This window comes from Helianthus annuus, chromosome 14 (assembly GCF_002127325.2).
Source record: "Helianthus annuus cultivar XRQ/B chromosome 14, HanXRQr2.0-SUNRISE, whole genome shotgun sequence".
Lineage (NCBI taxonomy): Eukaryota > Viridiplantae > Streptophyta > Magnoliopsida > Asterales > Asteraceae > Helianthus > Helianthus annuus.
This window is the reverse complement of record NC_035446.2, coordinates 74582346-74606453: the sequence shown is the minus strand read 5'-3', so window position 1 is coordinate 74606453 and position 24108 is coordinate 74582346. Positions and strand designations below refer to the sequence as shown.

Below are 24108 nucleotides of genomic sequence, written 5' to 3'. Positions count from 1 at the left end.
TCAATTCACGAGAAAACTATTTGCCCAAACCTTTATTCCACTCCAAAGGTGTCACTAAGCTATAAAGCTATGGGCAAACAAAGAATAATTTATGATTATTGGTGTTAACAAGTAACCTTTGCGGTTTGCAGTTGAATTTTTCTCTTTTTTGAACAACAAACTTTTTTACTATATGACTTGAACCCAAGACCTCCCCTTCTAAAGTGTTTAAATACATTGTCTTTACCAATGGACCACCACGCATTGGTTGGTTTGCAGTTAAATGATGATGATGATAATAATAATCTATATATATAATAAACAAATAAGGTTTGGGACACGTGTCCTTTGGTTGTGCAACCAAATTGGATTTTTGGCGGGAAAAGTATGAGAATCCTTATGTTTACGCACGGGATCCGAATTGTGAAATCCATGCCCGCAAATTTTGACCCGACTATATAACGCTTCTAAAATACCTCATCACTCATTCACCAAACCCTAATACGCCGTTCAATCTCTCTGCCGATTCTCCCCTGCCTTCGATGCACAACTGCAAACCCTAGAGGTTATCCACAACTGTGATCAACATAAATCAACATAATTGTCCAGTTCACCACATAGTCGTGCCATCTACATTGAAATCGACGTACACATCAAAAACCCTAAAAGCTCCCACGTTCTTCTTCAATCGCCTGACAAAGGATTCCAAAATCAAACCGATTCACTTCCAGGTATGTCGATTCTGTAGATATTGATTCTATACTTTACATTCGTTTATGAGCTCATTTTTTTTCTAAAATTTGTCTGTTTCGTCAACCAAGAGGAAGATGGTGACGGTGGTGGTCACCTGAAGAGGGAAGATAACAACGACATGGGTTGATTTAGGGTTTCTCCATTGGTGGTCTTGTGATGGTGGTTGTGGTTCTAGGAAATGGCGAAAGGGCGGCAGCTAGGGTTCCACCAACACATAAATCTGACCGATTTTGGTTTCGGCAGGCACTGGTAAGTTGTTGATCTGTTTTGTCCAATTGAAATTAGGATTTTTAAGAATGTATCTCCTTCATATTTCATTTTCATTAATTGTTAAAAGCCGTGTTTTTCAAGCAAACTACAACCTACACACCCCTGTAGTATACTTGAATGATATTGAACTAGGTAAAAGATGTTAATTGAGCGTGAACTTTGTTTTCAAAAAGATGAAGTGCTATTAAATCGTTTATAAAACTGATCTTTGTGGCTTATCGAGGTCGTTTTACTTTCTTACAGGTGAAAAGCAACAGGAAATGAATGTGGGTCATCTTACCTTGGAACAAGCTAGCATTATTGATAGGCATTATTGTGGTAAGTGTGGAAGCTTTTTGATATGGAAGTTTTTTTTAATTTTGGTTTACTTTTTACAATCTTTGAATAATACATATCTGTCTTTGAATTGTTATTGAATTATGATTATAGTAGTTATTAGTTGAAGATATTAGTTGAATAAAGATCAGATGCAGGAACCCTCTGATTATGGAGATTGTTTATAAATTGAAGTTTTATATTGCTTTGATTTAGTTTTACATCTTAAATTAAGAATATATGTGTCTGACGATAATTAAAGCTATCAGTATCAGATGCAGGTTTTCAGTTGATTAGGAATTGAATTTTGTTCAGTTTACTGGTCATAGTTTAGTATCTTGAATTTTGGGTTCCTACTTGCTACTGTTGTTGGTGTTTTGCAAGTTGCAAACGGTTAATTTGTTAATGGTAGGAAAGTATACTGGTTTGTTAGTAACAGCAAATCGATTGGTGATCCGTAGACAGTTGGCCTTGGATGGCAAGAGACACGGGAGAACTTTCAATTCAGATCGTTTGAACGGAAATTTATCAACAAAAAGTGAGCAAAATAGCGTATGTGGGATGGCCCCTGAAACATCAAATCATATATTGGTTTCTTGTGATGTAGCGAGAACCATTTGGTTTATCGTAGCATCTTTGATAGCCATCTTCCCAGCCAACGGTCACTAGCGGTAAGATTTTTAACGGTCGATAACAAATTAAAAAGAAATCTGCGGGGTAACGCTAACTTGGGCTATTCAGGTTGGGTAAAAACTGAACTGAATTAGAATTCGGTTGTCAAGTTAGTTTTGCCAACTTCGTCGACTAGATTTTTTTTCGACCAAAAAGTATTCAATCTTTAAACTTTTATTGTCGTGTGAACCTTTGCAGATTGAGAAGCCTTTGCATTGACATGGTGGTAGGCTTGAGCATAATTAAACAAACCAATATGTTTGTGTTTATAGTAGTAGACATTGGTCAACGATGACAATCATATGCTATTACCTGGTCATTTGTCAAATTTAGTAAATAAAAATATCATCAGCAGATTGATATTTGATAATTTATCAACGTTTTAGCATGTGGCATGTGTAAAATTTGATGTTTTTGATGAACTTTTGTTGTACTGATTTAACTTTTTGGTTCACTGACTGTTCTTTGCCAGATGGATGGTAGAACTGGTGGGTTAAATCTGACTGGAAGTGGACGTGTGATTCAAATATCCGCAGCTTTCATGCTCTTCTTTTCGGTCTTTGGTAAAAAGTCTCGCCTTGTCTTGTATCTTCTTTCGAGAGGGAGTTCGTTTATGTTCATTACTTAATAAACAAATGAAGATGAACACGTTTTTTTATTCATTTAATTAAATGAACATACATTCTTTTATTTTCCTTTACATGTTCATTATTTCATTTAACTTTATTTGTTAGTTACTCTTAATACTAATTGACAATTACATTTCACTTAACAAACTAGAGTTAAACTGCAAAATACTGTCAAGATTTAAGTGATGATATGTAAATGTTAGTCTTAATTCGTTTATTCAGTTAAAGTTAAACGAACGAATACAACTAAATATATTTCAACTTTTCTACAGGAAAATTCGGTGCTATTTTCACCTCCATACCTTTGCAAATCATTGCGGCTTTGAACTGCGTCTTTTTCGGTTGTATTTGTATGTCTCGGGTCCAAATATATGCTACATTTTCTTTTTTAATGCTTTTCATTTTCCATTAATAGTTTACCTGTTATTGTTTGTATTCAGCTTCTGTGGGTCCAGGTCACTTGCAGTTTTGTAACCTCAACAGTTTCAGGACCAAGTTCATTTTAGGCTTGTCTTTCTTGATCGGACTTTCACTTCTACACTTCTTCCGCGAAAAGTGTGTAGTGTCCGATCACGGTCCGGTGCTCACACATTCAAGATGGGTATGTTTTAAGTTTTCATTTATAACCATACAAGAGATCTTATATTTTTGTGACTCATTTTTAGTGGGGAAAATTACAAAAATAGTCATCTTGACCATGTAGTTCTCCAAAATAGTCATGGAAATTTAGCTTCACCAAAATGGTCGGCCTGTATTTTCGACAATCAGAAGCCTCTATGATTTTTATTATTAATCTAAATTTCTCTGTTATATGCATCATTTATTCAATTGATTCAGATTCAACACAGATCGCTATGTATTATAAACCTGTATGTAATAATACTAAAAAATGGTGCCATGGATGTTAGGGTTTGATGTTAATGACATGTGTGAAGATGCAAGATAAGATGCAAAGGAATCCTTGATTCATATTTGTTGCCTTTTCATATTGTTATTGATGTGTGTAAAATGCAACATATAAATCACATCAATTAAGGCATAAAACTAACCCTTTTTTAGTACTAATGTTGGAAAAAGAGTGTTTTTGTCTTCCTTTTGTATTTTCAGGATAAATGAGCTCAAAATCACAAAAGAAGCAAAAAGACAACTAATTCTACCATAAATACAAGAAAAGGAACAAAAGTGGACTGCCCGGACCCTCAACGGCACCTCCCAAGGCAAAGGAGAAGAAACAGAGTCTGAACACGCCCCGTGTCCAGCGAACACGGGGGCGTGCCCAGGAAGCAGCAGAAAAGACAAACCAGTAGAAGCTTCCATTGCCCACCACGGGACCGTGTCCAGCGAGCACGGGGGCGTGGTGAAAGTACAGCAGGCGCATTAATTGTAATTCGCAATTACAATTAATGAAGTGAGAGAATGTCAGACGGGCACGGGGCCGTGTCCAGCGGACACGGGGCCGTGTCCAGCCTTCTGTTCAGCCTATAAATAGAGGAGCTTGGCTTCATTCTCTCTCATCCCTTGGCACACCACCTCTCTCACACCTCATCCACCACCCACCACCACCATAACACCATCATCCACCACCATCATCCATTGTCCATCGTAGAGTGTGTGAGTCGTCTCGGGATCCAAGATTGATCGTAAGAGTTCTTGACAATCAAGGCCATGTTTGCCTAAGTCTCTTACATCACTTGGTGAAGACAAGTGTTTAGTATAATACTTTTTATTTTTAATCTTTTGCACTTTTTATTTGGTTTTGTATTAATGACTTTAATAACTAGTTACTTATGTTGAAGGTGATCTTTCCTTATCGTTTGTCCGTGGTGTCTTGGCATTATTTTACTGTCTATATAAAATAAAAGATTTTCACCATTCATATCTCCACGGTCTATATGGAGGTATGTTGGCTACCTGGTCGGGGGTTAAGGGAACGGTTTGGTAAGGGTCTTGCCCTTGTTCAGCGTTTAGAGGTCCTGCTTGGGACCTGGGTCAAATTTAGTAGGATCTCCTTCAATGCCCATAGGTATTGGATGGCGGGGATCCAAACTCTTTGACCCCCTCATAAGTTAACTACTATTAATACTATAACCCGGCTATTTAGGACTGTATCCCTGCTGACTCAGACTACTTAGCCGAGGGTAACGTCACCGCCAAAAGCGGGGCCTACCACAATTTGCATTAATAACTTAATTCATTATCTTTCAATAATCCGACCCTTTAGGATTGTATCCTTGCTGACTCAAACTACTGGGTTGAGGGTAACGTCGCCTTCAAAAGAGGGGCCTACTACAATAACTAAGATAATCTCTTAAACAAGTGCAAAAGTGCGAAAATAATCAAAGGTTATACTAATACACGTGTCGGATCCAAGTGATTCATCTTGTCTATCTGTTTTTATTTTATTTTTATTTTCAGCATTTAGTTAGTTTTTATTTTTCTTAGTTTAATAACTCAATTCTCACTTTTTGATTTGATTAGACGTTGAGGATAAACCGGTATTAAAAGCTCTTGTGTCCTTGGACGACCTCGGTATCTTACCAACACTATACTACGTCCACGATGGGTGCACTTGCCCATATGTGTGTTTAGTGTTAGTGAATATCGTGTTTTATAAATTTAAAACTTGGCTAAAAGTGTAAAAAGGGCTTAAATATACATCAAAAATATAACACACTTTACGCACATCAAGTTTTTGGCGCCGTTGCCGGGGACACAAGGATTTTAAGAAAGTTAGGAATCAACGGCCTAATCATATTTTTATTTTTCTTTAATTTTTTTAGGATTTTTCTTAGATTTTTTAGCTTCTGCAGAGCTCAACACGGGGCCGTGCCCGCTGAACACGCCCCGTGCTCAATCATTGGAACTGGCAATCCTATTTTAAGTCAGACAGTAGGCTGAACACGGGGCCGTGTCTACTCAACACGCCCCCGTGCCCAAGATTCAGTTGCTGAAAACAGAACCGTTAGATCCCGGCGGTTGGTAATTTCTGACACAAACATGAGTGATAGTAATTCTTTTTACTTTCGGCACTCTTATGGTTTGTGGTGTCGAATATGTGGAGGCGAACATGAGGAATTAAAATGTTTTTTCCTCACTTATAGGCCCCACTATATAGACCCACCGATTCCTTGTAACCTTAAGAGGGGCGAAAGTAAAAAATAAGCACTATTTCTCCCTCGAATGCGCTCAGCCAGATATTCTAGGAGAAATGCTCCTTGACGAGCTATTTCAACTAGAAGAACTACTTCTCAATTGGTCAAAAGAACTCAGGAAGGATTTTTTAGATCCATCCCAAGATGATGACCATGAGGAAATGTTGGAACCGCATTCCGACAACCTCGTTGCTCCCGAAAATACCTTCTTACCTAGAAAAGACGCGGACGATAGTCGTCCCTGTGCCGATTGTGCCGTGAAGGACTCCCCATCGACTTCGTTCGATGCATACATAGACCTGAGCGATTCGGCATACACCTTCTTTAACGAGAGCCCGGGAAAGGGTTGGACTTGTCCACCTAGAATGAAAATAGGAATTACCCTCACCGACAACCTCTTGCGTTCTCGCCTTAGTATAGGACAATTAAGGTATCTTAGGCACTTTGGGGTTGTTCCAACAAGTCAAGAGCCACCCGATATAGATTAGTTCCTTAGTAAAGACAAAACTCCATAAAATAGCCTGCCGACACGGGGCCGTGCCCGGTCAACACGCCCCCGTGCTCACTCAGAAGATTCTCTGCTGATTCTGTCAGAATACGGACAAAATGTGTCAGGATTTTTTCTGCACACGGGGCCGTGTCCAGCGGACACGGGGCCGTGTCCAGTGTGCTGTCGTTTTCTTTAAATGCAGCCTGAATCCTGCTCATTTTTGACCACTTCACCAAGTAGAGATTCCAGGGATCTTCACATATACCATCCTAGGTAAGTGCTAAAAGAAGGTTCCTAAGGACCCTCTTGTCTTTTCCACTTTTGTTCATTTCTCCTTCTTCCAAAAATTTTTCAAAACTTACCTCCATGGAAGCTTGGAAACCCATGATTCCAACCTTCTATGAAAAGTTTGTAGGAACTTTTTCTACGGATTCTTGTCTAAAGTTAGTTCTATAACTTTGTTTTAAATTATCTGAGCTTAAAACACAATAAAAGTGTATTAAAATAATTTAAAAACCTGGAATCGATAGACAAAAAAGTCCTGCAGACAGCTGAACACGGGCCGTGCTCACTAAGCACGGGGCCGTGTTCGAGGTACTGTTTTGCAAAAGTTTAGTTATCTTCGGTTTATTTCGCAGAAAATGGCCAGCAGAAACAGCGGAACATCTTCAAGAAATAACCGAAATGGAAGGAGATCGTCCACGGCGGAGGATTCCCTAGTAAACTACGTTTACGCTTTGAGGGAAGCCATAGACGAAATGACGGGGGTAGAGGAAGCATTGGTGGACCGTATTAATCATCTGACGGTAGGTTTGGAGGGCTGCCTGCGAGAAGTAAACCTCCTGCACCAAAGGTTAAACCTTCTCGCTTCCCCGCCTTTGGTTCCAGTGATAACCCAAAGGGCGTGGAATGTAGTACCCGAGGTCATCATTCCAGCCGAATGGCACGCCATGCACCAAGTACCTCAACCAAGGGTGGTGCAAGGAGTCCCGGTGAGCGTTCCTCCTCGAGACACGGAAGAGAATGAAGCTACCTTCTACCTCCCAAGGGAGATAGAAGAATGGCTTTGAGTAACAACCGAGGAGTCATCGGCTAGGAAGAGTTACTACATCGGGAAGCTATTCCCGAAATTTTCCTAAATAAGTAGAACCCTTATGATAACCTTATGTATCCCTTAGTTATTTAGCTAACTTAATGTAATGTCTCTCTATTAGCAATGTTATGATGGTTTTTAAGATTGATGGTTGTTTTGAGAATAAAACACACTCATGGTGGTAATGGATGAAAAAGGGAACGAGAAAAATGGAACCATGCACGAAGAACAGAGCAACCCGACAAAAATCTCCATCACAGAAGGCTCAACACGGGCCGTGCTCAACCAACACGGCCCCGTGCTGAGCCCCTGCAGAAAATCACCCAGTTCAGGTAACTGGACATGGGCCGTGTTCAGCGGACACGCCCCCGTGTCCAGGCTTCTGTTTCAATTCTGTAATTTTTGTTACTGGCACTTGACCACGGGGCCGTGCCCGGTCACCACGGGGCCGTGTCCAGGATGCCAGTAACATAAATCTTTGCTTTTTAACCCACTTTTATACATTCTAATCAACCAAAAACTTTATTTTTGGACACATTGAGGACAATGTGTAATTTAAGTGTGGGGGGGATGCTAAAACCTTGAAATTTTGCAAAATCCTAAACACAAGCCTTACACAAAACTCTATTGGAACCGCTAAACACCCCAAATTTTTTCAAAAACTTTTTCATTTTTTTATTATTTACTTGTCTTAGTTTAAGTTGGGAATAACAAGTTCTAAAAAGGTTATATTTTTACAAGTTTACAACCGATAGCGTCGTGATAAAAAAGGAACCAACATAAGAAAATTATGAAACGGTATAACAAGTCTAGTTAAAAATTCGATTATATATGCTTGGTCACATTAAAAACCCATTCCCACAAAAGTGAGTTTTGAGCCTTTATTGAGCACAAAAATACACATATTTAGATTAAATGCTCATTTTTCGTTTCTTGTGTGAATAGCCGCTCGGTCCTTACAAATCTAGAACTTGCCACGACGATACATTCCCGGTCCTTACCAACTTAAACCCAAGTAAGTAAATGATGGAGGCATTAGGACTAACCATTTTTCTTTCAAAACCATTATTTTTCATTTTTTTTACCTACCCAAAATCCCCCTAGATAGCCCCTTTGAGCCTAAACCTTTCATTTCATTACCCCAAAACCCTTTTTACCCACCAAAAACCTTTTTATTTTTAGTAACAAGTCCGCTTTTTCGTAAACTCACCTTTTTATGTGACGATCGAAAAAAAAAATGATGATGATGAAGTCAAAAACAAACAAAAGCTATAAAAGCTTGTTTGGAGAAATACTTCAAAATAAAAAGTCACTAAAAACAAGGTACTACACGAAAACCGACGCTTGTTACGATTTTCGCCCTTTTTACTAACCACTAACCAACCACCCACCTTTAAACCCAAGCCTTCACCCCAAAAAGTCCTCTTGATATTTACAAAGGTAAAAAGTTAAAAAGGAGGAGGATTGATTGCTTGGCAAGCCTATGGAAGACGTAAGTTCCGTGCCGCTCTCGAGTGATTCACTAAAATATACACCTTCGGCCGAGTGTTGAGTGATCTCCCGTGAGGTATGTGAACTTGTATATAAATGGAATTTTAATAAGGCATGCTATGCCCAAATAAGTAATTCATCTTATGAAACGTTCAAAATAAATCATAACGAATAGGATTGTAAATAAATAAAAATAAAACCTATAAAAACCTTGGATTCCCGACACTCTAGGACAAGCTAAAAAACTTCTCTTCTACCTACTCCATTTGGGAGTGTAAGCCACATTTAAAGAGTTTTGCTTGAGGACAAGCAAAAGTTCAAGTGTGGGGGTATTTGATGTGTGTAAAATGCAACATATAAATCACATCAATTAAGGCATAAAACTAACCCTTTTTTAGTACTAATGTTGGAAAAAGAGTGTTTTTGTCTTCCTTTTGTATTTTCAGGATGAAATGAGCTCAAAATCACAAAAGAAGTAAAAAGACAACTAATTCTACCATAAATACAAGAAAAGGAACAAAAGTGGACTGCCCGGACCCTCAACGGCACCTCCCAAGGCAAAGGAGAAGAAACAGAGTCTGAACACGCCCCGTGTCCAGCGAACACGGGGGCGTGCCCAGGAAGCAGCAGAAAAGACAAACCAGTAGAAGCTTCCATTGCCCACCACGGGGCCGTGTCCAGCGAGCACGGGGGCGTGGTGAAAGTACAGCAGGCGCATTAATTGTAATTCGCAATTACAATTAATGAAGTGAGAGAATGTCAGACGGGCACGGGGCCGTGTCCAGCGGACACGGGGCCGTGTCCAGCCTTCTGTTCAGCCTATAAATAGAGGAGCTTGGATTCATTCTCTCTCATCCCTTGGCACACCACCTCTCTCACACCTCATCCACCACCCACCACCACCATAACACCATCATCCACCACCATCATCCATTGTCCATCGTAGAGTGTGTGAGTCGTCTCGGGATCCAAGATTGATCGTAAGAGTTCTTGACAATCAAGGCCATGTTTGCCTAAGTCTCTTACATCACTTGGTGAAGACAAGTGTTTAGTATAATACTTTTTATTTTTAATCTTTTGCACTTTTTATTTGGTTTTGTATTAATGACTTTAATAACTAGTTACTTATGTTGAAGGTGATCTTTCCTTATCGTTTGTCCGTGGTGTCTTGGCATTATTTTACTGTCTATATAAAATAAAAGATTTTCACCATTCATATCTCCACGGTCTATATGGAGGTATGTTGGCTACCTGGTCGGGGGTTAAGGGAACGGTTTGGTAAGGGTCTTGCCCTTTTTCAGCGTTTAGAGGTCCTGCTTGGGACCTGGGTCAAATTTAGTAGGATCTCCTTCAATGCCCATAGGTATTGGATGGCGGGGATCCAAACTCTTTGACCCCCTCATAAGTTAACTACTATTAATACTATAACCCGGCTATTTAGGACTGTATCCCTGCTGACTCAGACTACTTAGCCGAGGGTAACGTCACCGCCAAAAGCGGGGCCTACCACAATTTGCATTAATAACTTAATTCATTATCTTTCAATAATCCGACCCTTTAGGATTGTATCCTTGCTGACTCAAACTACTGGGTTGAGGGTAACGTCGCCTTCAAAAGAGGGGCCTACTACAATAACTAAGATAATCTCTTAAACAAGTGCAAAAGTGCGAAAATAATCAAAGGTTATACTAATACACGTGTCGGATCCAAGTGATTCATCTTGTCTATCTGTTTTTATTTTATTTTTATTTTCAGCATTTAGTTAGTTTTTATTTTTCTTAGTTTAATAACTCAATTCTCACTTTTTGATTTGATTAGACGTTGAGGATAAACCGGTATTAAAAGCTCTTGTGTCCTTGGACGACCTCGGTATCTTACCAACACTATACTACGTCCACGATGGGTGCACTTGCCCATATGTGTGTTTAGTGTTAGTGAATATGTGTTTTATAAATTTAAAACTTGGCTAAAAGTGTAAAAAGGGCTTAAATATACATCAAAAATATAACACACTTTACGCACATCAAGTTTTTGGCGCCGTTGCCGGGGACACAAGGATTTTAAGAAAGTTAGGAATCAACGGCCTAATCATATTTTTATTTTTCTTTAATTTTTTTAGGATTTTTCTTAGATTTTTTAGCTTCTGCAGAGCTCAACACGGGGCCGTGCCCGCTGAACACGCCCCGTGCTCAATTATTGGAACTGGCAATCCTGTTTTAAGTCAGACAGTAGGCTGAACACGGGGCCGTGTCTACTCAACACGCCCCCGTGCCCAAGATTCAGTTGCTGAAAACAGAACCGTTAGATCCCGGCGGTTGGTAATTTCTGACACAAACATGAGTGATAGTAATTCTTTTTACTTTCGGCACTCTTATGGTTTGTGGTGTCGAATATGTGGAGGCGAACATGAGGAATTAAAATGTTTTTTCCTCACTTATAGGCCCCACTATATAGACCCACCGATTCCTTGTAACCTTAAGAGGGGCGAAAGTAAAAATAAGCACTATTTCTCCCTCGAATGCGCCCAGCCAGATATTCTAGGAGAAATGCTCCTTGACGAGCTATTTCAACTAGAAGAACTACTTCTCAATTGGTCAAAAGAACTCAGGAAGGATTTTTTAGATCCATCCCAAGATGATGACCATGAGGAAATGTTGGAACCGCATTCCGACAACCTCGTTGCTCCCGAAAATACCTTCTTACCTAGAAAAGACGCGGACGATAGTCGTCCCTGTGCCGATTGTGCCGTGAAGGACTCCCCATCGACTTCGTTCGATGCATACATAGACTTGAGCGATTCGGCATACACCTTCTTTAACGAGAGCCCGGGAAAGGGTTGGACTTGTCCACCTAGAATGAAAATAGGAATTACCCTCACCGACAACCTCTTGCGTTCTCGCCTTAGTATAGGACAATTAAGGTATCTTAGGCACTTTGGGGTTGTTCCAACAAGTCAAGAGCCACCCGATATAGATTAGTTCCTTAGTAAAGACAAAACTCCATAAAACAGCCTGCCGACACGGGGCCGTGCCCGGTCAACACGCCCCCGTGCTCACTCAGAAGATTCTCTGCTGATTCTGTCAGAATACGGACAAAATGTGTCAGGATTTTTTCTGCACACGGGGCCGTGTCCAGCGGACACGGGGCCGTGTCCAGTGTGCTGTCGTTTTCTTTAAATGCAGCCTGAATTCTGCTCATTTTTGACCACTTCACCAAGCAGAGATTCCAGGGATCTTCACATATACCATCCTAGGTAAATGCTAAAAGAAGGTTCCTAAGGACCCTCTTGTCTTTTCCACTTTTGTTCATTTCTCCTTCTTCCAAAAATTTTTCAAACCTTACCTCCATGGAAGCTTGGAAACCCATGATTCCAACCTTCTATGAAAAGTTTGTAGGAACTTTTTCTACGGATTCTTGTCTAAAGTTAGTTCTATAACTTTGTTTTAAATTATCTGAGCTTAAAACACAATAAAAGTGTATTAAAATAATTTAAAAACCTGGAATCGATAGACAAAAAAGTCCTGCAGACAGCTGAACACGGGCCGTGCTCACTAAGCACGGGGCCGTGTTCGAGGTACTGTTTTGCAAAAGTTTAGTTATCTTCGGTTCATTTCGCAGAAAATGGCCAGCAGAAACAGCGGAACATCTTCAAGAAATAACCGAAATGGAAGGAGATCGTCCACGGCGGAGGATTCCCTAGTAAACTACGTTTACGCTTTGAGGGAAGCCATAGACGAAATGACGGGGGTAGAGGAAGCATTGGTGGACCGTATTAATCATCTGACGGTAGGTTTGGAGGGCTGCCTGCGAGAAGTAAACCTCCTGCACCAAAGGTTAAACCTTCTCGCTTCCCCGCCTTTGGTTCCAGTGATAACCCAAAGGGCGTGGAATGTAGTACCCGAGGTCATCATTCCAGCCGAATGGCACGCCATGCACCAAGTACCTCAACCAAGGGTGGTGCAAGGAGTCCCGGTGAGCGTTCCTCCTCGAGACACGGAAGAGAATGAAGCTACCTTCTACCTCCCAAGGGAGATAGAAGAATGGCTTTGAGTAACAACCGAGGAGTCATCGGCTAGGAAGAGTTACTACATCGGGAAGCTATTCCCGAAATTTTCCTAAATAAGTAGAACCCTTATGATAACCTTATGTATCCCTTAGTTATTTAGCTAACTTAATGTAATGTCTCTCTATTAGCAATGTTATGATGGTTTTTAAGATTGATGGTTGTTTTGAGAATAAAACACACTCATGGTGGTAATGGATGAAAAAGGGAACGAGAAAAATGGAACCATGCACGAAGAACAGAGCAACCCGACAAAAATCTCCATCACAGAAGGCTCAACACGGGCCGTGCTCAACCAACACGGCCCCGTGCTGAGCCCCTGCAGAAAATCACCCAGTTCAGGTAACTGGACATGGGCCGTGTTCAGCGGACACGCCCCCGTGTCCAGGCTTCTGTTTCAATTCTGTAATTTTTGTTACTGGCACTTGACCACGGGGCCGTGCCCGGTCACCACGGGGCCGTGTCCAGGATGCCAGTAACATAAATCTTTGCTTTTTAACCCACTTTTATACATTCTAATCAACCAAAAACTTTATTTTTGGACACATTGAGGACAATGTGTAATTTAAGTGTGGGGGGGATGCTAAAACCTTGAAATTTTGCAAAATCCTAAACACAAGCCTTACACAAAACTCTATTGGAACCGCTAAACACCCCAAATTTTTTCAAAAACTTTTTCATTTTTTTTATTATTTACTTGTCTTAGTTTAAGTTGGGAATAACAAGTTCTAAAAAGGTTATATTTTTACAAGTTTACAACCGATAGCGTCGTGATAAAAAAGGAACCAACATAAGAAAATTATGAAACGGTATAACAAGTCTAGTTAAAAATTCGATTATATATGCTTGGTCACATTAAAAACCCATTCCCACAAAAGTGAGTTTTGAGCCTTTATTGAGCACAAAAATACACATATTTAGATTAAATGCTCATTTTTCGTTTCTTGTGTGAATAGCCGCTCGGTCCTTACAAATCTAGAACTTGCCACGACGATACATTCCCGGTCCTTACCAACTTAAACCCAAGTAAGTAAATGATGGAGGCATTAGGACTAACCATTTTTCTTTCAAAACCATTATTTTTCATTTTTTTTACCTACCCAAAATCCCCCTAGATAGCCCCTTTGAGCCTAAACCTTTCATTTCATTACCCCAAAACCCTTTTTACCCACCAAAAACCTTTTTATTTTTAGTAACAAGTCCGCTTTTTCGTAAACTCACCTTTTTATGTGACGATCGAAAAAAAAATGATGATGATGAAGTCAAAAACAAACAAAAGCTATAAAAGCTTGTTTGGAGAAATACTTCAAAATAAAAAGTCACTAAAAACAAGGTACTACACGAAAACCGACGCTTGTTACGATTTTCGCCCTTTTTACTAACCACTAACCAACCACCCACCTTTAAACCCAAGCCTTCACCCCAAAAAGTCCTCTTGATATTTACAAAGGTAAAAAGTTAAAAAGGAGGAGGATTGATTGCTTGGCAAGCCTATGGAAGACGTAAGTTCCGTGCCGCTCTCGAGTGATTCACTAAAATATACACCTTCGGCCGAGTGTTGAGTGATCTCCCGTGAGGTATGTGAACTTGTATATAAATGGAATTTTAATAAGGCATGCTATGCCCAAATAAGTAATTCATCTTATGAAACGTTCAAAATAAATCATAACGAATAGGATTGTAAATAAATAAAAATAAAACCTATAAAAACCTTGGATTCCCGACACTCTAGGACAAGCTAAAAAACTTCTCTTCTACCTACTCCATTTGGGAGTGTAAGCCACATTTAAAGAGTTTTGCTTGAGGACAAGCAAAAGTTCAAGTGTGGGGGTATTTGATGTGTGTAAAATGCAACATATAAATCACATCAATTAAGGCATAAAACTAACCCTTTTTTAGTACTAATGTTGGAAAAAGAGTGTTTTTGTCTTCCTTTTGTATTTTCATGATGAAATGAGCTCAAAATCACAAAAGAAGTAAAAAGACAACTAATTCTACCATAAATACAAGAAAAGGAACAAAAGTGGACTGCCCGGACCCTCAACGGCACCTCCCAAGGCAAAGGAGAAGAAACAGAGTCTGAACACGCCCCGTGTCCAGCGAACACGGGGGCGTGCCCAGGAAGCAGCAGAAAAGACAAACCAGTAGAAGCTTCCATTGCCCACCACGGGGCCGTGTCCAGCGAGCACGGGGGCGTGGTGAAAGTACAGCAGGCGCATTAATTGTAATTCGCAATTACAATTAATGAAGTGAGAGAATGTCAGACGGGCACGGGGCCGTGTCCAGCGGACACGGGGCCGTGTCCAGCCTTCTGTTCAGCCTATAAATAGAGGAGCTTGGCTTTATTCTCTCTCATCCCTTGGCACACCACCTCTCTCACACCTCATCCACCACCCACCACCACCATAACACCATCATCCACCACCATCATCCATTGTCCATCATAGAGTGTGTGAGTCGTCTCGGGATCCAAGATTGATCGTAAGAGTTCTTGACAATCAAGGCCATGTTTGCCTAAGTCTCTTACATCACTTGGTGAAGACAAGTGTTTAGTATAATACTTTTTATTTTTAATCTTTTGCACTTTTTATTTGGTTTTGTATTAATGACTTTAATAACTAGTTACTTATGTTGAAGGTGATCTTTCCTTATCGTTTGTCCGTGGTGTCTTGGCATTATTTTACTGTCTATATAAAATAAAAGATTTTCACCATTCATATCTCCACGGTCTATATGGAGGTATGTTGGCTACCTGGTCGGGGGTTAAGGGAACGGTTTGGTAAGGGTCTTGCCCTTGTTCAGCGTTTAGAGGTCCTGCTTGGGACCTGGGTCAAATTTAGTAGGATCTCCTTCAATGCCCATAGGTATTGGATGGCGGGGATCCAAACTCTTTGACCCCCTCATAAGTTAACTACTATTAATACTATAACCCGGCTATTTAGGACTGTATCCCTGCTGACTCAGACTACTTAGCCGAGGGTAACGTCACCGCCAAAAGCGGGGCCTACCACAATTTGCATTAATAACTTAATTCATTATCTTTCAATAATCCGACCCTTTAGGATTGTATCCTTGCTGACTCAAACTACTGGGTTGAGGGTAACGTCGCCTTCAAAAGAGGGGCCTACTACAATAACTAAGATAATCTCTTAAACAAGTGCAAAAGTGCGAAAATAATCAAAGGTTATACTAATACACGTGTCGGATCCAAGTGATTCATCTTGTCTATCTGTTTTTATTTTATTTTTATTTTCAGCATTTAGTTAGTTTTTATTTTTCTTAGTTTAATAACTCAATTCTCACTTTTTGATTTGATTAGACGTTGAGGATAAACCGGTATTAAAAGCTCTTGTGTCCTTGGACGACCTCGGTATCTTACCAACACTATACTACGTCCACGATGGGTGCACTTGCCCATATGTGTGTTTAGTGTTAGTGAATATCGTGTTTTATAAATTTAAAACTTGGCTAAAAGTGTAAAAAGGGCTTAAATATACATCAAAAATATAACACACTTTACGCACATCAGTTATTCTATATTGGATCCTTGGTTTTCGATGTTTTTAATGTTTTCTTTTTGGATCTTTGTTTCTGATTTCACCAGATTTCAGAACCTTTGTTAGGTATCGATTTTATGGTATAATGGAGGTCGTCTGTACGCCTTCTTAAGCAGAAAGAAAGAAAACATGGGACGAGAAGAATGAGGAAATCATAACTGAGGCGAAGAAGCATCTTGAAGAGTTTTGACAAGGTTGTTCCTACTGTTTCATTTTTTTAGTATCTGATAAATGATGAATATTGTGCAAGTTTAATTGCATATAAATTGCATCAGCCTTCAGCCATACCAGTGGAATGATTTTTTTTAAATTTTTTTACAACCAACCATACTGTGGATAAAAATGAATCTTGATAGTGTGGAATGACCTTTTTACAATCAACAATTGCAGGGGTAGAAGTATATAATTATGTAGAGTTTTTACCATGGATGTTTTAGAAATTTATTTGAGTGGTGGTTGTTTAATCTCATCAGTAAAACTAACTACTGGACTGGGGGGAGGAGGGCCATCGGTCTGAGGCGGAGATACAGTCGTTAAGGGCGGCATCACACAAGAAGTGGTGGGGTGGCATAAACTTGACCATCCTAACGTCACTAAGGTCATAATTTCACCATCTACAAACTTTTTGGGACAATTTTTTTATATCTTACAACCATCAGAATTCAGAAGTTTTTAGGCTAGATTTTGTATAACGGGTCGATGCCTCATTATCATAAAGTCGAAATGCTGGTCAAACAAGAAGTCAACTTTTCTTGTAGTCAGTTATGTAGTTGCTGATGATTTGATGCTAACACAATTGGTGTTGTAATGCAGTTTATTGAAAGGCCTCAAATTTATCCTTTCTTTTATTTTTACTTCATCTTCATGTGTATATATTAGTTCTTATAACTTTTAATATGCCTTTTTCCTTGCCTATAACAATTATGGGTATGTCAATTTTACATAAAATTACAGGAAAAGAGTTCATAAATATAGGATCAAAAGTAAGTAATTATTTTTATCCGCAAAAGGCCTCAATTCTTTCGTCTGCTTTGGGCGGCCAAAGCAGTTGAGCCGGCCCTGAAACCGAAAATGCTCAAATTGGGATGTGAAGAGGGTATGCCCTCCTAACTTTTTATCTTCTAGGTTTGACTTTTCAAACTCAAGACTTGTTACGGATTTGCTGCTGAATCTAATAAAACTTCCGCTTTTGTAGCCGGGTATTAATTAAAGTCACTAATACTCGAAGAATCCAATGTGGATTAATTTGAAAGTTGGGTTGTTTGACTGTATCTGTTGACTTTGACCAGGGTAAGTTACCCGCATTCCCATAAGATTGTACACAGAGATGTGAAGACTGAAAACGTGTTGTTAGACAAAACCAGAACCGTTAAAATTGCTAATTTTGGGGTTGCACGTGTTGAAGCATCTAACCCAAATGACATGACCTATGAAACTGGGACCCTTGGCTATATGGCCCCTGAGGTAGGTTGGGCGGGTCGAAACCATTTTTAAATAAACGGTTCAAGTTGCAATCTCTACTTTTGGTTCTTTTGTTTTCAACTACTAATATGTGTGTTTTTGTGGTTTGTTTCAGGTACCGAATGAGAATCCGTATAATAGAAAGTTTGACGTGTACAGTTTTGGCATTTGTTTATGGGAAATATATTGTTGCAATATGCCATACCCTGACCTTAGTTTCTCGGAAGTAACTTCCGCTGACGTTCGCCAGGTACAAACATCAGATCAGTCATTATGCATTAAAAACATTCACTTTAAGAAATATCCTTTTGGGTCTTATAAAGGTTTTGTTGGTTAAAATCGTGCAGAATCTAATGCCCGACATTCCAAGGTGTTGCCCGAGTTCTCTTTCTAATGTTATGAAACTATGTTGGGATGCAAATCCCGACAAACTACCCGAAATGGACAAGGTTGTTAGGATGTTAGAGGGAATTGATACAACGAAAGGCGGAGATATGATTCTGGGTGATCAAGCTCAGGTTGTCTTTGCTTCCGGAAGTATCGCGGGCCTTAAAGACTTGTACCATGTGTTGAGAAGATGGTACACTTATATTTGAATATCGAAAGGTTTTGTTAAGTTGAAAAACTAAGTACGAAAATTTAATAGATTCCTTAAAGTATGAGTATTTTAGATGGTGGATGGGTTAGACTTGTGGTGTTATGCTACATGTTTAAATTATGTAAAGTTTTATGTTTTTATTTACTAGAAGTTATGTTTGATAACGATACTAAAACTTATTTAACGATATCGATTAATTTTTTTTCCAGAAAGAAATCATGAATATTTCTCGTGTAAAGATTACATCATAATGATCAGAGTACTAAGTTTAACATTAATCGGTGAGTCTTAATAAAAGAAAAAAAATACATATAATTTCTTAAAACACGTTTATAATATGTTAATGAATTTTATTAGTCGAAAATTCAACTAAAAGAATAATATAATTAAAAAAAAAACAATATAACATTTTGTATCGGTTTACGAAATATTTTTTAACTGAGATCTCATTAAGAGTTAAAGGTAATAAGCTTTACACGAAAACTATGAATACACATGGAGATAAAGTTAGGATAATGATGAAACGAAACAAATAAATTATTGCGGGAAGGCAAATAAGATACTAACGACTTTTAAAATGTTGTTTATGTACCTTTTATTATTGAAAACTAAATTTTCAAAACCCGGGATGTTCCCGGGTGATAGCCTAGTTAGTTTCTAAAACCTACAAAACCTGTATGTAATGTAAAACATCCTAAACAACAACCGCCGGCAATGGGTAGCAGCAACCGGCAAATGAGGGCCTTCAAACGGTGGATGAACCACCACTCAATCCACTACAGCGACACTATCGACATCCTCATACACCAACACCAAGTATATGTGCAAGCATTATACAACATACACGAAGGCGACCTCATCGCCACCATCCCTAACACTCTGTTCCCGAGTTAACTTAACGAGGGATAAGAAAAGAAAGCAAAAGTGAGAAAGGAAAGGATGAGAAAGGAAAAAAAAAGATGTCTTTCCCACCGTTTCCTTCCAAATCGGAAGGAATGAAAAATTAAAGAATTTAGCCTAATTTTCCTGTCATTTCCTTTCTTTTCCTTCCTTAAATGAAACTCGGGAACACGACATGTTTTATTTTCCTTTCTTTTCCTTCCTTAAATGAAACTCTGGAACACAAAATATTTTTACTTTCTTTTTGTTTCTTTTCCTTTCCTTCCGTTAGTAAACTCTGGAACACAGTGTAAACAGAGCTGCCTCACCGTCAAGTCCTCGGGTGCCTGCGACCTCATCGAAGGCTTCGATCTCGAAGGTTATATGGCACTCTCTGTTGCTCTTATGTATGAGAAGAGCTTGGGCCAACTGTCCCCTTGGTTCGGTTATCTCCAGCTGTTGCCTGATAGCAACCCCGATGTTCCGTTGCTATGGTCCGTTGATGAGATTGACCAGTTGTTGCTAGGTACCGAGCTTCATAAGGTTAGGTTCCGCGTCTAGTTGGTACATTTTTCCTACTTATTTGTGAATTATGAGCTGCATTGTTTTTAGGTTTTCAACAGATAACGTCTAGTTTGTCTAATTTTGCTACTTGTTTGTGAATTGTGAGCTGCATTGTTTTTAGGTTTAGCAATAGATAACAACGTCTAGTTTGTCTAATTTTCCAGACTTGTTTGTACCCATATTATCGGCGATATTGACCGATGTAACCGATATATCACCGATATTTGACCGATATAACCGATATTTGACCGATAAAACCGATATATCACTGAATTATTGGTGTTAAATTGCTATATATATAAATTCTGCATTATATTAAAATTACCGATATCTCACCGAGATAACCTATATTTCAAATATCGACCGATATCCGATATTTTACCGCATTAACTGCATAGTAGTACGGATTTATGAATTGTACGCCCCGCTTGCAGTGTGCACATATATACAAGGGCGTAGCTTTTAAGGGGCCGGGAGGGGCGCCCGACCCCTCGAACTTTTCGCTCAGTAGTGTTATGTATGTACGTTTCGTATAGAAATTTTTAGGTATATACGTTTTCGCCCCCCCCCCCCCCCGGATTTTATAAAAAAGTTTTTACTTATATAGAATTTTTAGGTTCGGTGACTTCCGACCCCCCGATGTAAATTTTCAAGCTTCGCCACTGCATATATGCGTGTGTGTGTGTGTGGGGGGGGGGGGGAATTGCACTAATTTTAACGCTATTTTACTAATTTAGTGAAAATAACGTTAAAAGCGGCGGACGGTTAATCATGCATCATGTGGTGGCGTTGATAGCTGAAAGACAAAAGAGTACATGCACTACTCAGCCTTTGTCCCGATTACTGAGTGTTACGTGCCTTATGTCCAAGGCTTGATACAAAACTACTATCGAGGCGGGGTGTCACTGGAAGCAGCCTCTCTATTCCTATAGGGTAGAGGTAAGGCTTTCTACATCTTACCCTCCTCGGACCCTACCTTAGCTTTGCTATTGGTGGGATTTACTGAGTATGATGATGATGATTTATGAATTGTGAGCTGCATTTAATTTTAGGTTTTGGGATGGATAATGCCTAATTTTTTGTACTGATTCGTGAATTGTGAGCTGCATTGTTTTGTAGGTTTTGGAACAGATAATATCTAATTTTTTGTACTGATTTGTGAATGGTGAGCTGCATTTAATTTTAGGTTTTGGAACGGATAATGCCTAATTTTTTGTACTGATTTGTGAATTGTGAGCTGCATTGTTTTTAGGTTTTGGAACAGATAATGTCTAATTCTTTGTACTGATTTGTGAATTGTGAGCTGCATTGATTTTAGGTTTTGCAAAGGATACCGTCTAGCTTGTCTAATTTTAGTACTGATTTATGAATTGTGAGTTGCATTGTTTTTAGGTTTTGGAATGGATAACGTCTAGTTTGTGTCTAATTTTTCGTATGAATTGTGAGCGGCATTGTTTTCAGGTTTTGAAACTGATATTGTTTAGTTTGTCTAATTTTCATACTTATTTATGAATTGTGAGCTGCATTATTCTGATTTGCAGGACTTGTGGTAATCGGTTGTGTAGTTAGGGTTTACATGAACTTTGATCTAGAAGTCTAATTTTTTGTTGGTAGGGATGCCAATAGGATTAATTTAGGAATGCTATTGGTAATTCCAGTACAATTCCATACCTGATTGTAAAACCTTTTCCCATAATTATAGGGTATATGTCGGGTATTTACCCGTCAGATATCGGGCATACCCATTAGTTTGTTAGTAAATACCCATTTGGATTTCCTATTGCATTTCTCTACAACAAATTATTAAAATATAATAAAATACACATATATGATAATCATCAAACAAAATGTTTGAATCATCTAAAATATATGAATTTTATTATGATACAAATCTCAGAATATCATTCAATGTATTAATATTAATAATATTATCAAATTCATATACCCAAAGAAAAGATCATTTTCTGTGTAATCAAGCTTTACACAATGAATCATTACTGGGTCAAAGATAAAAATATTAACAATTAGAAGTTTTCGGGTATTTGATTTGGTATATGGTTCGGGTATTTGGGTCATTTTACATGTTGGATTAACACTTGAGAAGTTTGTGATTCAAGACAGACAGTTAAAGAAGACAAAGCTCTTGTATACGAGGACTGGAAAGCATGTATTGTGCCGTTTGTCGAGTCGGCTCAACTTGATCCTTCTGATTTTACTCTCGACCAGTATTTTGCCGCAAAAAGTTTGATCTCTTCGCGTTCGTTTCAGATAGATGATTATTATGGATTCGGGATGGTTCCTTTGGCAGACCTGTAAGTTTTTATATTCTCAGCTGTACATCTATATTAGAAAGTTCGTAATTTAACGTCTTTAGTTATTTAACGTGCATCCAGATTCAATCACAAGACAGATGCTGAGGATGTACACTTCACCTCTGTATCTTCTCATTCCGATTCTGATACCGATTCATCTGAAAACATAGAAAACCGGGTTGATGATCATCCGGACGGGGATTCTTTGTATCAAATTCAAAATGAATCAACCGTCACCTCACCGGAAGGTGATCTTAGTGCTGGTGATGATACATATTCCTCGAACACCGAAATTCTTGAAATGATTATGGTGAGGGATGTTAAAGCTGGATCCGAGGTTAGTATCTTTTCATGTCATGTTTCGGTTCATGTGTCCTATGCAGTTATAGCGGTCCAAAATCGAATAGCGGTCAAGGTCCGCTATATGATATATAGGTTATAGCGGTGGTATAGCGGTAATTTTTATACCATGCATAATTTATGTGTGTATATATATATATCTTTGAAAAATATTAATAGTAATATCAAAATTCATAGTAATATCATTCCATTATCAAAAACCTGTTGCAAATCAAATACTAATAGTAACTTTGAAGTATTTAATTTAAGAATTAACACAATCAAACACCGTTACTGCTATAACCGCTATAGGCCACCGCTATAGAGGTATTTAGCGCCGCTAATAGCGGAACCGCTATAGGCCACCGCTATTTGGACCGCTACACACCCTGATGTCCGCTGACCGCTATAGCACTGCTATAGCACCGCTATTGACTACTTAGCATGTGTCCGACATGATTCCCGGGTTCGTGTCCAGTTTTTCGGGTTCAGCCCGCCAACCTGCGGGCACGACCCGTTAAACACTCTAATACATACAGTTAACTGTAGTTATCTCAAACTGATAGCTGTGTCTTCAATTTCAGGTCTTCAACACTTACGGGTCAATGGGTAATGCTGCATTGCTTCACAGATATGGATTTACAGAACCCGATAACCCATACAACATAGTGAATATAGATCTAGAGTTAGTCCTCCAATGGAGTTCATCTCTTTTTTCATCTCGGCACACTAGAAGTCGTCTTTCTTTGTGGAAAAGATTCCATGTTTCTGAATTTCCAAACCAGCAGATCGATTATTTTGAAATATCATCTGATGGTGAACCGGAAGTTGAGCTGCTTAAACTGATATCTATAATCTTGCTACCCGAAAAAGCTTACAATGAGTTTGATAGATCAAAAGTAGCGTTGACGTCTAACAAAAAAGGGATCGTATGGAGTGAGATTACCGAAACAAACAAGAGACTTTTACTGACGGAAAGCGTTCGAGGCGGTTTGTTGTCACTGGCGGATATTAGGGAAAGATGTTATGGGTTGAGGTCTGTTGAGGATGATGTCGAGGCACTAGAGGCTTGTCCTGTTACAGAAAGAAAGTTGTACCATTCTTTGGTGCTGCGCATCAGCGAGCGGAGGATTCTGGAGAAGCTTAGGGTGTACGCGTCTGTAGGGTACGGTCACTAGGTGTTTGTAATGGATCTACCATGAGGAAGAAGTTACAAAAGAGATGACAGACCCACCCTCTTTTCAGGAGTTTATTATTTGTTGTTTGTCAATTTTCTTGATTACAAGTTTGAATGTGAACTTGTGTCGGTTAAAGCTTGGCATTAAAGTTCAGGTCTTTTTCGACAATTTCAGAATACATGTGCGCGTTGTTAACACTAATTGTCGTTCCATCATAATGAATTAGTCGGTTGAAACCGGAAACCGTTCAAAATAAAGAAAATTGTTTGGTTTGAAATTCATATGGTTTGTTTGGTTTTGGTGGTTTGGCGGT

The 24108-nt window shown here is 39.1% G+C and overlaps 3 protein-coding genes across 7 annotated transcripts; all 3 read left to right on the top strand.

Moving 5' to 3' along the window:
- Nucleotides 1-455: 455 nt before the first annotated feature.
- LOC110884368 (nucleobase-ascorbate transporter 7) lies at nucleotides 456-16898 on the top strand. Of its 5 annotated transcripts, none has more exons than XR_004878537.1 (9): nucleotides 456-710; nucleotides 801-981; nucleotides 1246-1320; nucleotides 1779-1988; nucleotides 2462-2552; nucleotides 2891-2968; nucleotides 3059-3219; nucleotides 16512-16658; nucleotides 16855-16898. XR_004878537.1 is itself a non-coding variant. In XM_035982716.1 (8 exons), exons 3-7 carry the CDS (start codon nucleotides 1267-1269, stop codon nucleotides 16548-16550), a joined length of 423 nt encoding a protein of 140 aa, XP_035838609.1. In that variant the 5' UTR covers nucleotides 456-710; nucleotides 801-981; nucleotides 1226-1266; the 3' UTR covers nucleotides 16551-16658; nucleotides 16855-16898. The 5 variants fall into 5 exon arrangements, 2 of the variants coding, with proteins under 2 accessions (XP_035838609.1, XP_021987768.1); XR_004878538.1 differs by having other exon boundaries at nucleotides 1226-1320; XM_035982716.1 differs by lacking the exon at nucleotides 1779-1988 and having other exon boundaries at nucleotides 1226-1320.
- Nucleotides 16899-17266: 368 nt separating this feature from the next.
- On the top strand, nucleotides 17267-18617 carry LOC110880924 (serine/threonine-protein kinase STY13-like). Its single transcript, XM_035982715.1, has 5 exons — nucleotides 17267-17560; nucleotides 17660-17663; nucleotides 17754-17928; nucleotides 18041-18175; nucleotides 18273-18617. Exons 1-5 carry the CDS (start codon nucleotides 17536-17538, stop codon nucleotides 18519-18521), a joined length of 588 nt encoding a protein of 195 aa, XP_035838608.1. The 5' UTR covers nucleotides 17267-17535; the 3' UTR covers nucleotides 18522-18617.
- A 582-nt stretch (nucleotides 18618-19199) lies between these two features.
- Nucleotides 19200-24010, top strand: LOC110884367 (N-lysine methyltransferase setd6). Its single transcript, XM_022132074.2, has 5 exons — nucleotides 19200-19395; nucleotides 19714-19945; nucleotides 22088-22278; nucleotides 22360-22615; nucleotides 23202-24010. The coding sequence occupies exons 1-5, from the start codon at nucleotides 19238-19240 to the stop codon at nucleotides 23793-23795; spliced, it is 1431 nt and encodes a 476-aa protein (XP_021987766.1). The 5' UTR covers nucleotides 19200-19237; the 3' UTR covers nucleotides 23796-24010.
- The last annotated feature ends 98 nt before the right edge of the window (nucleotides 24011-24108 follow it).

What these genes read in the sequence shown, in the direction of transcription:
- LOC110884368 (XM_035982716.1), top strand. Translation starts at nt 1,267, where the DNA reads ATGTGGGTCATCTTACCTTGGAACAAGCTAGCATTATTGATAGGCATT. An exon ending in TATTGATAGGCATTATTGTG is followed by an intron (nt 1,321 to 2,461) that starts GTAAGTGTGGAA and finishes GTTCTTTGCCAG; the next exon opens with ATGGATGGTAGAACTGGTGG. An exon ending in GCTCTTCTTTTCGGTCTTTG is followed by an intron (nt 2,553 to 2,890) that starts GTAAAAAGTCTC and finishes ACTTTTCTACAG; the next exon opens with GAAAATTCGGTGCTATTTTC.
- LOC110880924 (XM_035982715.1), top strand. Translation starts at nt 17,536, where the DNA reads ATGCTCAAATTGGGATGTGAAGAGG. An exon ending in TTGGCTATATGGCCCCTGAG is followed by an intron (nt 17,929 to 18,040) that starts GTAGGTTGGGCG and finishes GGTTTGTTTCAG; the next exon opens with GTACCGAATGAGAATCCGTA. An exon ending in CTTCCGCTGACGTTCGCCAG is followed by an intron (nt 18,176 to 18,272) that starts GTACAAACATCA and finishes AAAATCGTGCAG; the next exon opens with AATCTAATGCCCGACATTCC.
- LOC110884367 (XM_022132074.2), top strand. Translation starts at nt 19,238, where the DNA reads ATGGGTAGCAGCAACCGGCAAATGAGGGCCTTCAAACGGTGGATGAAC. An exon ending in TAGGTACCGAGCTTCATAAG is followed by an intron (nt 19,946 to 22,087) that starts GTTAGGTTCCGC and finishes GATTCAAGACAG; the next exon opens with ACAGTTAAAGAAGACAAAGC. An exon ending in ATGGTTCCTTTGGCAGACCT is followed by an intron (nt 22,279 to 22,359) that starts GTAAGTTTTTAT and finishes ACGTGCATCCAG; the next exon opens with ATTCAATCACAAGACAGATG.